General features: G+C 48.5%; 1 protein-coding gene across 1 annotated transcript; it reads right to left on the reverse strand.

The window, feature by feature from the left end:
- Positions 1-7,136: 7,136 nt before the first annotated feature.
- AIRIM (AFG2 interacting ribosome maturation factor) lies at positions 7,137-9,234 on the reverse strand. Its single transcript, XM_063311706.1, has 4 exons — positions 8,478-9,234; positions 8,204-8,371; positions 8,011-8,129; positions 7,137-7,593 (listed from the first exon to the last, which is right to left on the reverse strand). Exons 1-4 carry the CDS (start codon positions 9,143-9,145, stop codon positions 7,550-7,552), a joined length of 999 nt encoding a protein of 332 aa, XP_063167776.1. The 5' UTR covers positions 9,146-9,234; the 3' UTR covers positions 7,137-7,549.
- Positions 9,235-13,970: the final 4,736 nt, after the last annotated feature.

The raw sequence follows: 13,970 nt of genomic DNA on the forward strand, positions 1-13,970 counted from the left end.
TCCTGACAACTTCATTTTTCAAAAAGTAGAAGAAAGAACCAGGTGGTCTATTGTCCTGGATCTAATGAGGGTGACAGAGACCCAGTTTGGTGTCATGGTTAAGGCACTGGGCTAGAAACCAGGTGACCATGAGTTCTAGTCCCACCTTAGGCATGAGGCCAGTTGAGTGACCTTGGGCCAATCCCTCTCTCCTAGCCCTGGGAAGGAGGCAATGGCAAACCACTTCCGAAATCTTGCCAAGAAAACTGTGGGGACTAGTCCAGGCAGTCACCAGGAGTCAAGAATGACTCAAAGGCACACACACACACAAAAGCTGATGAAGGTAGGAGGCTGGGTGGAAGGGAGGTATTATAATGGGCAGAAGGAATTCTGCTAGCTAGAGGCAGCTGAGGGACTGTAGACCAGATACTTTCAGGTTGTCTCTTAACCACAGAATCTTAAAAGGATAAAGAGGCTATAAAAATAACTTATTCAAGTTTCAGTGCTTTGTCCAGACTTGTCCAGTGCCTTGTCCAGACTTGTCCAGTGCCTTGTCCAGACTTGTCCAGGCAGTTGCTAGGAGTCAACACTGTAATGGTATGTGGGAATGACCTTGGGAGATTGGGCAAGGAGATGCTGCCAAGGGAATGTTCAGATAAGGAGGGCATAGCCCACAGCTGAATAGTGAGTGGGGCAAGAGGCTCAGAAGAGACTGTCCCTAATTTCTTGGGCTGTAAAGGAGATGGAGGAGGGGGAGAATGTACTTTCAGACTTGCAAGATTCTGTCAATGTAGCTTTATAATAAAGTAGAATTAGCTCATCTGGTTGTGATTCCTATCTGGTTTACCCTGCAAGGCTGACAACACTGACTTGAAGGTAAAAGGAAAGGAAGGGAAGGGAAGGGAAGGGAAGGGAAGATGAGGGTGACCAATACCTTCAGGGAAAGTAATTTGTTCATTCTGTAATTTGTGATATCCAGGGGAAGAGGAACTGAGAAGAGTCAAGCCTGCATACTGGACTTCAGAAGAGTGGATTTTGATGAACCCTGAGGGAAGGTAAGTCAGATCCAATGGCTTGAAATCCTTAAGGAGAAATGTGTCCTGGAGAGAGGGTGAAGTCTACAAAAGGGGATACCAAAGGCACAGTTGCAACCAATCCCCGCAAAAGGAAAGCTAGGAGGAATCTGAAGAGGCCAGCAGGGATACATGCCTAGCCTTCCTAAATACAGAAGGAAGTCTACAGCTTTCTATGATTCTGTGATCCTATATAGACTACTGCAACACACTCTACAGGCTACCCTTGAAGAATATCCGGAAGCTACAACTGGTCCAAAATGCGGCCGCATGAGCAATTCTTGGTGCCCCTAGATCAGCACGCATTACACCGTTGCTTCACGAGCTACACTGGGTCCCAGTCTGCTTCTGGGTGCAATTCAAGGTGTTGGTTATCACCTTTAAAGCCCTACATGGCATGGGGCCAGGTTACCTGAGGGACTGCCTCTTCCCCATTGCATCAACTCGTCCAACCTGATCATGCAGAGAGGGCATGTTACAGACCCCGTCTGTAAGAGAATTCCATCTGGTGGGGTCCAGGAAGCGGGCCTTCTCTGCAGTGGTTCCCGCCCTCTGGAACATCCTTCCCCCAGAGATAAGACAGATTCCATCTCTTGTGGCCTTCCGGAAACAACTGAAGACCTGGTTTTGCTACCTCACTTGGGTAGGGAAGGGAAGTAATCACTCTTGGAGATGGCTGGTGCCCTAAAATGGCCCTTTAGATATACATGAGTGGTACCACAACTATCATCATCTGGATTTTATATTATATTTATGGTTTACATTATATTTGTATCCGATATCTATTTATGTTTATGGTATTTTAAGGCTTTTATTCTTATTGTAAACTGCCCAGAGTTCCCCGTTTGGGTGGAGATGGGCGGTGGCAAAATTTAATAAATAAATAAATAAATATGTAGGTATTTAAACTGCTTACAGATAAATTACTTTATAATCTGTTCTAGATCTTTCCAGACACCAGTGTCAGGCTTTCTTGTTTTCATTTTTTGTTTTTGTGCAGCCACATTTGTCTTTTGCTTACTTCCATTTTTCTCCCTCATTTGCACTGGTTGCGTTCTATTTTTAGCATCTCCCTGTCCCATTAGCTTCTCCTGCCTTGGCATCCTGGTTGTTTTCAGATTTAAAAAAGCCAATTTCTGTATATATATATATATGTATGTATTTTTTTTCTAATTTATCTGTGCAGTTTTGCTTAATTTACACATTTTGCAAGCAGTTTTCATTAATTTATGCATTTTTGTGCACACCTTTCTTGACTGTACCCATTTCATATGTATGTTTCACTTGGACAACTGCAGTATGACATTCTGAAAAGTGCTAATGTTGGAGGAACACAGGATATTGGTATGTGGTGTAGATTTAGAGAGTAAGGAAGTTTACCTCGATGGAGGTACACAGGAACTGTTACCTAGGCAAAAGCGGCTAAAACACTTAAGTTCAGAATGTCCAGATAACATTCGGAAGGGGCTCAGACAGACACCTCCCAATTCACTGAACTGGGAGAAGAAGGAAGAGGTACAGCACAGTCAGACTGGCATAGTTCTGTTTTTATAGCCAATTTCAATAAAGGTAGGTCTAGCCTCCCCGTGAAGTTGATTTCCTGGTCTGGTCTGCCTAGTGGGGCTGGCACGTGCATTGCTTGCAAAGGCATCAGTTGTGAATCTAAATGAGACAAAGTTCTGCCCCAACTGTGTGCCAAAGTACAAATATACAAGCGAAGGTACATGCACATTCCATTACAAAGGTTCTCAGAAAGGGGTGGACACTCTGAGCTTTGTCCCTTGGCATGTGCAGAAGTGCTCAGGAGCCTTGGCACTGACAGGAGATGGGCAGCCTCAGCTTACTGACATCTGGCTGAACTTAGGCAGAGCAAAAGTTAGGTGTACTGTTTTCCAGTCAGCACTTCCTAGATCCAAAGCACTAAAGACATGTTTCTGGTTCTGTTTAATTCATTAATGTTTTTAATGAGTTTAAAATTTCCCACTAGATGAAAAAAAAGTTTGTGGTCTTGGCACTATTTTCTTGAGAAATAAAATGAACTGTTCATAAAATACAAATCAAAACTAAGAATCTTGGGAACTTTAAAAGGCCACATAATGCAAAGCAGAGTATCAGGCGGCCCATCCTTATAGGTCTGCAGCACATTTGGTTGTATCGCCCAGAGGCACGTGGCCTGGGAGGCAGTTGTTGGGGCACTGGGGCACTGGGCTCTAACACGGTCGGTTCCCCGACTCTGGAGCCGTTCTGGGCAATCCCTTTAGGTTAGACATCAAACTCTTTCAGGTCCCCAGGACACAGGCGCTTCTTCAGTCCCCCAAGTCAGACTATATTGCAGCAGGTCCACGGAGGACACCCTGGAAGCTCTGGTGTGATGGGTGAGGCCCAGATTTTCACAAAACCTGGAAAGAATCTAAACAAAAGAAGCCACTCCAATTAACCTTAACCCTTGTTAAGATTAGTTGGAGTGGCTTCTTTTGTTTAGATTCTTTCCAGGTTTTGTGATTCAAGTTATTGCCACATGAAATCACTTGCAGGTGACAGTGCAGATCTCTGCTGGGGGTGCGGGGGGGGGGCAGCAAAGCTGTAGCAGATGTCAGCTAATTGGAAGCAAAGCAGCAGCTGCAAGAAGGGCTGGTTGCAGACACCAAGGCTCTGTGATGCCTGAGCTGTGTCTTCTGCCTGTCTGCGGGGACAGGGGTCAAATGGCTTCCCACCCCAGCTTGGCTGACGAGGCTTCTGGCTGGAGATGCTGCTTCTTCCAGGTCCGGCTAGTGTGGTAAGCCCCAGCACGTATGTGTATCACTTCCCCACCACCATCCTCACTTGGACTGACGTCATGTAAAATGCTGGAGATTCTTGGAAGTGATGGGACCCATTCCTCTAGCTGACCTTCTGGGTTTCCTGTCTATTGGTATATTGTTTTCTGCTACAGATTAAGGTTACTATGGTAACTAATCATTTTGGCCGGGTGAAGAGGTTGAATTTAATTGTCCTCTTTTTAGGTGTTAATAGTTGCATAGCCTGAAGCGAGGGCAGTTTGCTTGTTACTTAGTTCCTTCTCTTTAGGCTTGCAGAGAGTATGCAGCTGAGAGATCTCTCCCCTTAGCACAAAACCTGTAGATATATTTTTGTGCTTTCTGTAAATAAATTTATTTTTATAGAAATGCCTGGTGTGTCTTTTCTGATCTCTCCTGGGCCAAATGCTTTCTAGCACTCTGCCAACACTGTCTACATACTCGGGACAAATGCCGCACTGCTGGTTCCAAAGCAGAAGCCTTTCATGGGGATAACCACTTAAGGCCTATCTCCCTAATTAATCCAAAGTGTCCCTGTTTGGTGCGATGGCATGTCTCTGCATGTCTCTTGGGCGTGGGAGGACTGGAAAAAGTCCCACTGGCATCCGCGATGCTGCTGGAGGAAGCAGAGAAGGCAAAGACGGGGAGAGGATGGTGGATTTTTCCAGCAGCTCTGCTGTCCTCCTTGGTCTCTCCATGGCTGATGTCAACTGACCCTTCTCATAACACATCTGACCCTTACAGTGACCCACCTGTCCATTTGCAATAATGGATGAGCTACTGGGATTAGAGAGATTGTCATAAATTCCAAAATAAACACTTTTTCCTGCATGTTAAGTCTTTTTTGATCCAAGCAGGAACAGATGCATGAACTAGCAAAGAACTGGAAACAATTCCTTCCACTGGAGGAAGATGAAGACCGAATCTGATTGAACACAAGCTAGAGCCACTATTAAGGCCTACCTTGTGGAGATAAGACTGGTGAAATGTCAATATTTCTCTGCTCTTATTGCATCCACAGAATGCCCCCCAACCGCCCTGTTTAAGATCACTCGTTCCCTTTTGGGTAAGGTGGATTCAGTTACCCACCTACAGGGCCGCACAGAGTTTTCTGGGCATCTGCAGGATAAAATCACTCAGATCCATTCCAAGTTGGACTCTAAGCATGAGGTGCAGTCTGAGAAGAGGCCGAGGGAGCGTACTTACCATGTTATCTGGGATTGGTTTGAACCTGTTGGGCCCGAGGAAGTGGACAGGATCCTCTGGACTGTGAATGCCACATGTCATCTAGATCCATACCCATGCCCTTTTACCAGCCTGAGAGGTGACATGTGGTTGGGTCCAGGTGATGGTTAATACATCCTTGAGAGAGGGAGTGTTTCTGGCTGCCTTCAAGGAGGTGCTGGCATACACTCCCTCCTCAAGAAACCATCATTGGACCCTACTGTGTTGGACAACTTCCATCCTGTCTCCCACCTTCCCTTTCTGGGAAAGGTGGTTGAGAAAGTGGTGGCATTGTAACTCCAGAGGATTCTGGATTAAATGGATTATCTGGACCCCTTCCAGTCAGGTTTCAGGCCAGGATTCGGGACAGAGACTGCATTGGTCGCGCTTATGGATGATCTCTGACATAGCATGATGGCCCCTCCTAACCCTGTTCCCTCTGTCCCCACAAGAGTGCTCATGCAATGGCAGGTCAGGGTTGCTTGTGCCTTTCTTTCTTGGGGGGGTGGGACTTCTGTTCTAATTTTCTGCAAGTGGAGCCTCTCTCACGGGAAGTTCTCAGTGGAGCAGCTGTAACTGCTCTTCCACACTCTGGAGGACCACCTTCCCTCCCTTGGGGACTACGATAGCTCCAAACGTTGCCTCTGCCAGCTTCTCTGCTCACCGAGTCCTTCTACGGAAGACCCTGCTGACTGCACACTGAGCTCTTTTCATAGCTCACTGCCGGTGTGGCCAGGCCAGGTTGATATCCATGCTGTCACTTTGGCTGTTCTGCCTTGTCCATCCACTGCTACCCATCAAGGTGAAAAGGCTGCCCCCCCAGCTGCCCACACTTCTCTTCTCATAGGAGCTAAAAATAAGGCACTTCACAAAAGTTGTAGCCATGGGAACATCAGCCCCTTCAGAGGTTAATATTCCTACAGCTACATTTGAAAGAATATTCATCCCGAGATGCAAGCCCTGCCCTGAGTCTCCTCTGGAACCTTCTACTCTACCCAAATATACTGTAGTTACAAAATCAATGTATTCATTTCAGGGGTAGGCCTGTATATATGCATTAGCAGTGTTCTTTAACTAAAAGCCAATAAAGAAACGTACCTCTTTAATGCAAAGTTGCCCAAATTTGAAGTAATTTTTTAAATAAATCATGATCTCCCAGGGAACCCCTAGTGACCTCTCATGGAACCCGAGGGTGCCACGGAACCCTGCATCAAGCATACTGAACTCCTTTATGGTGTCAAGCAGCAGCCTATGCTGCCTCAAGCCAATGCCACTTTCAACAGAAATGTTTAGGCAGTTACTTAAACCACTTTCATAAAAAGGAAGTACCACAAAGAGGAACCGGAGCTAAAAGTACTTGAGCTGTTCTCAAGGTATGTTTAAGAACCACCAATGGAGAAATGAGGCAGATCTCAAGCCCCAGGAGCTAGGTGTCCAAAATTAAGTCTTTTTCTTATTACCTATAACTATAGGTCATAAAACAATCCAATTATATTAGAAGAAAGCCAGTTCCTTGGCTGATGTTGCCCAGATGTCGAATCTTCTTCTATAACGAAGCTTACGGCAAGTTTTTTGTGCAGCTAAACAGGGAGTTTCCCATGTTTGCTCCTCTTCTTCACAAGAAGGTCTGTGAGCACCCTCAAACGGAGACACTGCTTCAGACACAGAAACAGCACATATCCAACTTCAATAGTAACAAGAAAACTGGAATGCCCTACACCGTGTTGTCTACACAGCAAGGCTGGAGAAGGAATTTGTAGAAAGGGCCCAAGCCCAGCAGAGAGAAAATTCAATTCTATTCTTTTAAGTTTAGCATTAAAATGCTATACAAATAAGAATGGAAGAGATTCAGCTTGGGGCCTCCCTGTAGACTGACAATTGTGCTAAGCCCATGAGTGCAGCTGCATCTCGGCAAGTCAAGGCATAGGAAAGGTGACTATCTTTGCTCATCTACAAAGGGACTTCTCTGCCCTGAACAGTAAATGTATTTGTTAAGCTTGCCTTTCAAAGGAAGGGCACTTTCAGCAGCAGCAGTGAGCCCTGTGGGAGAAATGTGCTGCCAACAACTGACTCCTCGTCAGAAGATTCCTGGGAGAGATCCCAACCCATCTGTGGGCACCCATCTCTAGTTCTGAGCTACTCCTTCTGGCAAAAACAGGCCATATAAACAGGCCCCGGCCTGCCCGCTGCTCTAAAAAGAGAATAGGGGCACCTTAAGGGTAGAAAATCAATTTTATTTACGTTCAGATGCCATTAAGAACTGTGCTCCAGGTTGGAAAAAAGTCTCCAGGTTGGAAATTAGCCTGGGCTGCAGCAGTCAACCAACCTTCCAAGTGGGGCTCCCCACTGCTCTCCTGGGGCAGACCTGGAACAGAGGCCTCCTGCCTGTCCTGGGGGGCTGGCCGAGCTCTTTCTGAAGGATCCTCGGCTGGGCTGGGCCGCCTGTTCTCTCTCCACAAGATGAGCAGCTGCGTGCTCTCACCACGTGTCCTCCAGGAAGAAGACGACTTTCAGCAAGGTGTCTGGGAAAGAGGAGAAAACGGTTTCTGGGAAGAATCTGCCCAAGTCCTTCGTTTCGCACCTTGATTTTCCGCCAGGGCCTCCAGGCAGCAGATCCCTTCCTCCTGTTCCTCCGCACCACAAACAACACCGCCGGGTAGGTTGGGAAGGGACCCGGGGCTTCCATGGGTCGCCCTCGCCCTAGCTCCTGCCGCACCCGCACCCCCGCCGACAGGAGACAGAGGCTCCCCCCGCAAAGCGGGAGGGGGCTGTGCCCACGGCGGAGGGAGGAGCATCGGGAGCGGTCAACCGAGCCGCGGGCCAAGCTTGCCCAACCAGCCTCCCAGCAAGGAGGGCCCCGACGGGGAGGGGCGCAGAAGTGACGCGTTCCCGGACGCGGGCGGTCCCCCGCCGCCCGCGCGTCTGCCGACGGCTCTTACCTTCCAGGCGGCCTCGCCGGCCGTGCTGCGTTATCCGCGCCCAGACCTGGGGGGCCGCTTGTACCCCGGGCAGGTCCTGGTACCGGAGCGAGAGCAGCAGCAGCTGAGCTTCCAGATAGCTTCGCGGGCTGAGTTAAGGAGGGCTCGCCGCCCGCGCCCCACCCGCCCCCCGCCCCGCGCGCCCGAAGGATACACGGCGTGGTAGAGCGCCTCGGCGTCCAGCAGCGCGGCCAGCAGGTCGGCCCAACGCGGGCATGGCGCGGGGGGCCGCGGGGCGAGGGCCGGGCCGGGCCCCCCGAGCAGCAGCAGCAGCGCGGCCACGCGCGCGCCCACGGCGTCCCGCGCCTCCCGCAGCGCCGGCCTGCGAGAACGAGAGCGAGAGGAAGCGGAGCGGACAGGGCAGGCGGCGGGGCGGCCCAGCCGCAGCCCTGGGGAAGCGGGCGAGGGGTTCCCGCGGCGGGCCTTACAGCTTCTCCCGGCGCAGCTCCGCCAGCAGCGCCTCCATGGCCGCCCGCTGCTTCAGCCGCAGCCGCTCCGGCAGGCGCGCGAAGGCCCGCAGCGGCGTCTCCCCGAAGGCCACCCTCCGCGCCGCCTCCGCCTGCCGGGCCAGGTTGCCCAGGGCGCGCAGCAGCGGCGAGCAGGCGGCCAGCGCGCCCCGCCAGGCACGGTGTTGCTCGCGCAGGCCGCGCAGGCCCGCCCGGAGGCCCTCCCGCAGCCGCGCCGCCGGCTCCGCCGCCATCTCCGACCCGGGTGGCCCCGCCCGTCTCGATGGCGGCGGAGGCGGGCCCGGAGCCCCACCCGGAACGGAGACGCGCCCTCCTTCGACCGAGGCCGACTCCCTTCCGGCTCCGCGGCGGCGCCCCCGGCCTCCCCCGCCGGCCTCGGCCTTCGCCCTCGGCCCGGGCAGCCGGGAGGCGCTCCGGCCGCGGGAGGTCCGCGCTCGCCTCCGGCCTCGGAGCAGGGCGGACCGCGTGCCGTCCGGCAACCGCGAAGGCGAGGTCGACGCCCCGCGGGCAGCCGCCCGCTCCTTGCAAAAGGCGCAGCCCGGCAGGAAGGGCGAGGGCGGCGGGCGCCGAGGGGCGCTAAGCCCGGGCCTGGGAGCAGGGCCGCAACTTGCGGGGGGCAAGCGGGGCATGTGCCCCGGGCGCCGCGCTGGCGGGGCGCCGAGGTGGGCGCGGGATCCCTGTCTGCCCCGGGTGACCCAGACCCTAGCTGCCGGCCTGCCTGGGAGCGGGAGGCGCTGCCCGGGAAGGCCGGGCGGCCCGCTAAGCCGAGGGACCCGGAAGGTCGCAGGTCGCACCGCCCGGCCGCGTCTTCCCCGAGACTCCGCGGGATCGACGGGCCGCGCCCCGCCCCTTTTTTCGGATTTGCGAACGGCCTCCGACGTTGGGACTTCGGTCCTCCAGGAGAAGCGGCGAAGAAGGTTGGGAAATTTTAAACGCTTCGGCGGGAACTGCGGTGCGTGTAACTCTTTGTTTCTTGGGGCTCTCAAGTGGAACCAACTGTAAGTATAAATTTTCCGGTTAAAAGACTTAAAGAGACTAAGTGTGGATCGCTGCGCAGTCTCTGTTAGAGCAAACTTCAGCCTTCGAGGGAGGCGAGAGCCTGGTGAGCAGTCTGGTTGCAAGGTCTCTCGAGCAACAGCTTCACAAATTGTGGGCATCTTGAAAGCTGCTTTGGGCGAAACACAAGGAATTTGACCTCGAACATTCATAATTTCTCAGAACAAACTGGTTGATCATCTTACCTCTGACTTGGAAAATTCCAGAATCCACAAAGTGGCACCAAGAACAATGTTTCTGGCATTGTACCTCATGTGTATTTGTTATACTGATTTTAACATTGGGGGAAATTCCAGTGACATTTCCGTCAATTATAGGTGTGTCTCATTTTATGGAAAGCATATTTTCATTCTTTAAGCATCATAGGATGTCCCAAGATTCCAGGATGTAGATTCCAGAGAATCGGAATCTGATAAAATTACTTACATGTTTGAAAAATTAACGAATGATCAGTTCCAGCATTTACAACATATTTCACAAACTAGACAATAATTATTAATAATTATTTATTTATTTGCTGCCTGATTCTTAGTGACTCTGGGTTCTTTACAATTCTTAAACATTTAAGAACAAAAACAATACAAAACACACATAAACACACAACAAAAACAAGACAGAAAAATGATGGAAAAGAAAAACTGGGAGGGGAACAAAAAGGAAGAAAGGGGCATCAGCCATCCTTGCCAAAGGCCTGGGCTTTAGGGCTCTAAACAACTATAGAGTTAAAATTGGAATAAACTTATAAAGAATGTACAAGTCAACAAACAGGAAATATCAAAGCTGAAAGAAGGACACGATAGCTTGAAACAATTTAAATTTTTAAATTTAAGAATTTAAAAAACAGGAAGTAGAACAGACTTTGGAGGTATTACAGTCCCAGCAAAGACAACTCAATCTAAGATTCAGAGGCATCCCAAACTTTGCCCCAGGTGACACAGTCCCAGACTTCTGGAAAAGAAGATTTAGAAGCACAAATCAAGAGAATTATGCAGCAGTTCTTAAAAATTCAAGGTGAGCTTCCCAAAATCGAATATACCTGTGGGGTAAATTCAAAATATGCACAAAGAAAACACCTTGAGACATTTGTAAGATTTTCACACCAAAAAAAGATGAAACAGCAAATAGAGACTCCACTGACTATAGAAAGAAAGCAAACCCAAATATTTAAAGGTGTGTCTCCACGAATGTTAAACAATTTGCATTGCTGATAGCTATTTTGAGAACTAAACAGTTTAAATATAGATAGAAGATCCTATTTGTGCTGGATGTATTTCTGGGCACAAAGATGGTAGTAATGTTTTCAGAAGCCTTTTTACTGGATAAAGGACTAACAGCTCAGACCAGGATTGCCTTACCATAGAACTGGATATTGCTGACAAAGAGAGGAAAATTGGATAGAGCAGCAGCAGTGGCCTGATTTCAAAACAGAGACATTGATTTCGCTGAAGGTCTGTGAATTAAATTTACCACAAAAACGCCACAAATTTTTCCACAAATGGAAGAAACAAAAGGCTGATATTGCCTGCTTACAAAAACATAAAAACAGAATTATGTTCATCAGTTAAAGCAGAGGAATTGGGACAGACTATACAACCACCAGAAAAAAAAATAGTAATCTACGTTAAGTCGCCAGCCTGGGAAGTATTGGATCAATTTAAAGATAAAGTGGGAAGGATCTTAATTTTGAAATTATGGATTGTCAAAATAATCTGTGCCTCTCTCTATGCTCAAACAAAAACGATTTCACAAAAGATTATTTTCAAGTTAATAGAATTGGAAGAAGGTAGAATGAATCACTTCAGCAAAGGATCGTTACCTTGTCGTGGTGCTGGAGCTTGAGCACCTCAATGATGCCATGAGCTAAACCGTGAAGGGCCACCCAAGACGGGAAGGTCATGACAGAGAGGTCAGACTAAATGCGATCCCTGGGGAAGGTAATGGCAACCCACCTCAGTATTCTTGCCGTGAAAACTAAATGGATCAGTACAACCAGAGATATGTCGGTATACCATCGGAAGATGAGACCCCCAGGTCGGAAGATGGTCAAAATGCTACTGGGGAGGAACAGAGGATGAGCTCAACTAGCCCCAGACGTGATGACGCAGCTAGCTCAAAGCCGAAAGGACGGCTAGCGGCCGACGGTGCTGGTGGTGAACGGCGAATCCGATGTTCTAAGGATCAACACACCATCGGAACCTGGAATGTAAGATCTATGAGCCAGGGCAAATTGGATGTGGTTATTGGTGAGATGTCAAGATTAAAGATAGACATTTTGGGCGTCAGTGAACTGAAATGGACTGGAATGGGCCACTTCACATCAAATGACCACCAGATCTACTACTGCGGACAAGAGGACCACAGAAGAAATGGAGTAGCCTTCATAATTAATAGTAAAGTGGCTAAAGCAGTGCTCGGATACAACCCAAAAAACGACAGAATGATCTCAATTCGAATTCAGGGCAAGCCATCTAACATCACAGTGATCCAAATATACGCCCCAACCACAAATGCTGAAGAAGCTGAAGTAGAGCAGTTCTATGAGGATCTGCAGCACCTACTGGACAACACGCCTAAAAGAGATGTTATTTTCATCACAGGAGACTGGAATGCTAAGGTGGGCAGTCAAATGACACCTCGAATTACAGGTAAGTATGGCCTGGGAGAACAAAACGAAGCAGGACGCAGGCTGATAGAATTTTGCCAAGACAATTCACTCTGCATAACAAACACTCTCTTCCAACAACCTAAGAGACGGCTTTATACATGGACTTCACCAGATGGACAACACCGAAATCAGATTGATTACATCCTTTGCAGCCAAAGGTGGCGGACATCTGTACAGTCGGTAAAAACAAGGCCTGGAGCTGACTGTAGTTCAGATCACGAACTTCTTCTTGCACAATTTAGGATCAGACTAAAGAGATTAGGGAAGACCCACAGATCAGCTAGATATGAGCTCACTAATATTCCTAAGGAATATGCAGTGGAGGTGAAGAATAGATTTAAGGGACTGGACTTAGTAGATAGGGTCCCGGAAGAACTCTGGACAGAAGTTGGCAGCATTGTTCAGGAGGCGGCAACAAAATACATCCCAAAGAAAGAGAAAACCAAGAAGGCAAAATGGCTGTCTGCTGAGACACTAGAAGTAGCCCAAGAAAGAAGGAAAGCAAAAGGCAACAGTGATAGGGGGAGATATGCCCAATTAAATGCAAAATTCCAGAGGTTAGCCAGAAGAGATAAGGAATTATTTTTAAACAAGCAATGCGCAGAAGTGGAAGAAGACAATAGAATAGGAAGGACAAGAGACCTCTTCCAGAAAATTAGAAACATTGGAGGTAAATTCCAGGCAAAAATGGGTATGATCAAAAACAAAGATGGCAAGGACCTAACAGAAGAAGAAGAGATCAAGAAAAGGTGGCAAGAATATACGGAAGACCTGTATAGGAAGGATAACAATATCGGGGATAGCTTTGACAGTGTGGTCGGTGAGCTAGAGCCAGACATCCTGAAGAGTGAGGTTGAGTGGGCCTTAAGAAGCATTGCTAATAACAAGGCAACAGGAGACGACGGCATCCCAGCTGAACTGTTCAAAATCTTGCAAGATGATGCTGTCAAGGTAATGCATGCTATATGCCAGCAAATTTGGAAAACACAAGAATGGCCATCAGACTGGAAAAAATCAACTTATATCCCCATACCAAAAAAGGGAAACACTAAAGAATGTTCAAACTATCGAACAGTGGCACTCATTTCACATGCCAGTAAGGTAATGCTCAAGATCCTGCAAGGTAGACTTCAGCAGTTCATGGAGCGAGAATTGCCAGATGTACAAGCTGGGTTTAGAAAAGGCAGAGGAACTAGGGACCAAATTGCCAATATCCGCTGGATAATGGAAAAAGCCAGGGAGTTTCAGAAAAACATCTATTTCTGTTTTATTGACTATTCTAAAGCCTTTGACTGTGTGGACCATAACAAATTGTGGCAAGTCCTTAGTGGTATGGGGATACCAAGTCATCTTGTATGCCTCCTGAAGAATCTGTATAACGACCAAGTAGCAACAGTAAGAACAGACCACGGAACAACAGACTGGTTTAAGATTGGGAAAGGAGTACGGCAGGGCTGTATACTCTCACCCTACCTATTCAACTTGTATGCAGAACACATCATGCGACAAGCTGGCCTTGAGGAATCCAAGGCTGGAGTTAAAATCTCTGGAAGAAACATTAACAATCTCAGATATGCAGATGATACCACTTTGATGGCTGAAGGTGAAGAGGAACTGAGGAGCCTTATGATGAAGGTGAAAGAAGAAAGTGCAAAAGCTGGTTTGCAGCTAAACCTCAAAAAAACCAAGATTATGGCAACCAGCTTGATTGATAACTGGCAAATAGAGGGAGA

Source organism: Candoia aspera, chromosome 10, assembly GCF_035149785.1.
Source record: "Candoia aspera isolate rCanAsp1 chromosome 10, rCanAsp1.hap2, whole genome shotgun sequence".
NCBI classification, from domain to species: Eukaryota; Metazoa; Chordata; class Lepidosauria; order Squamata; family Boidae; genus Candoia; species Candoia aspera.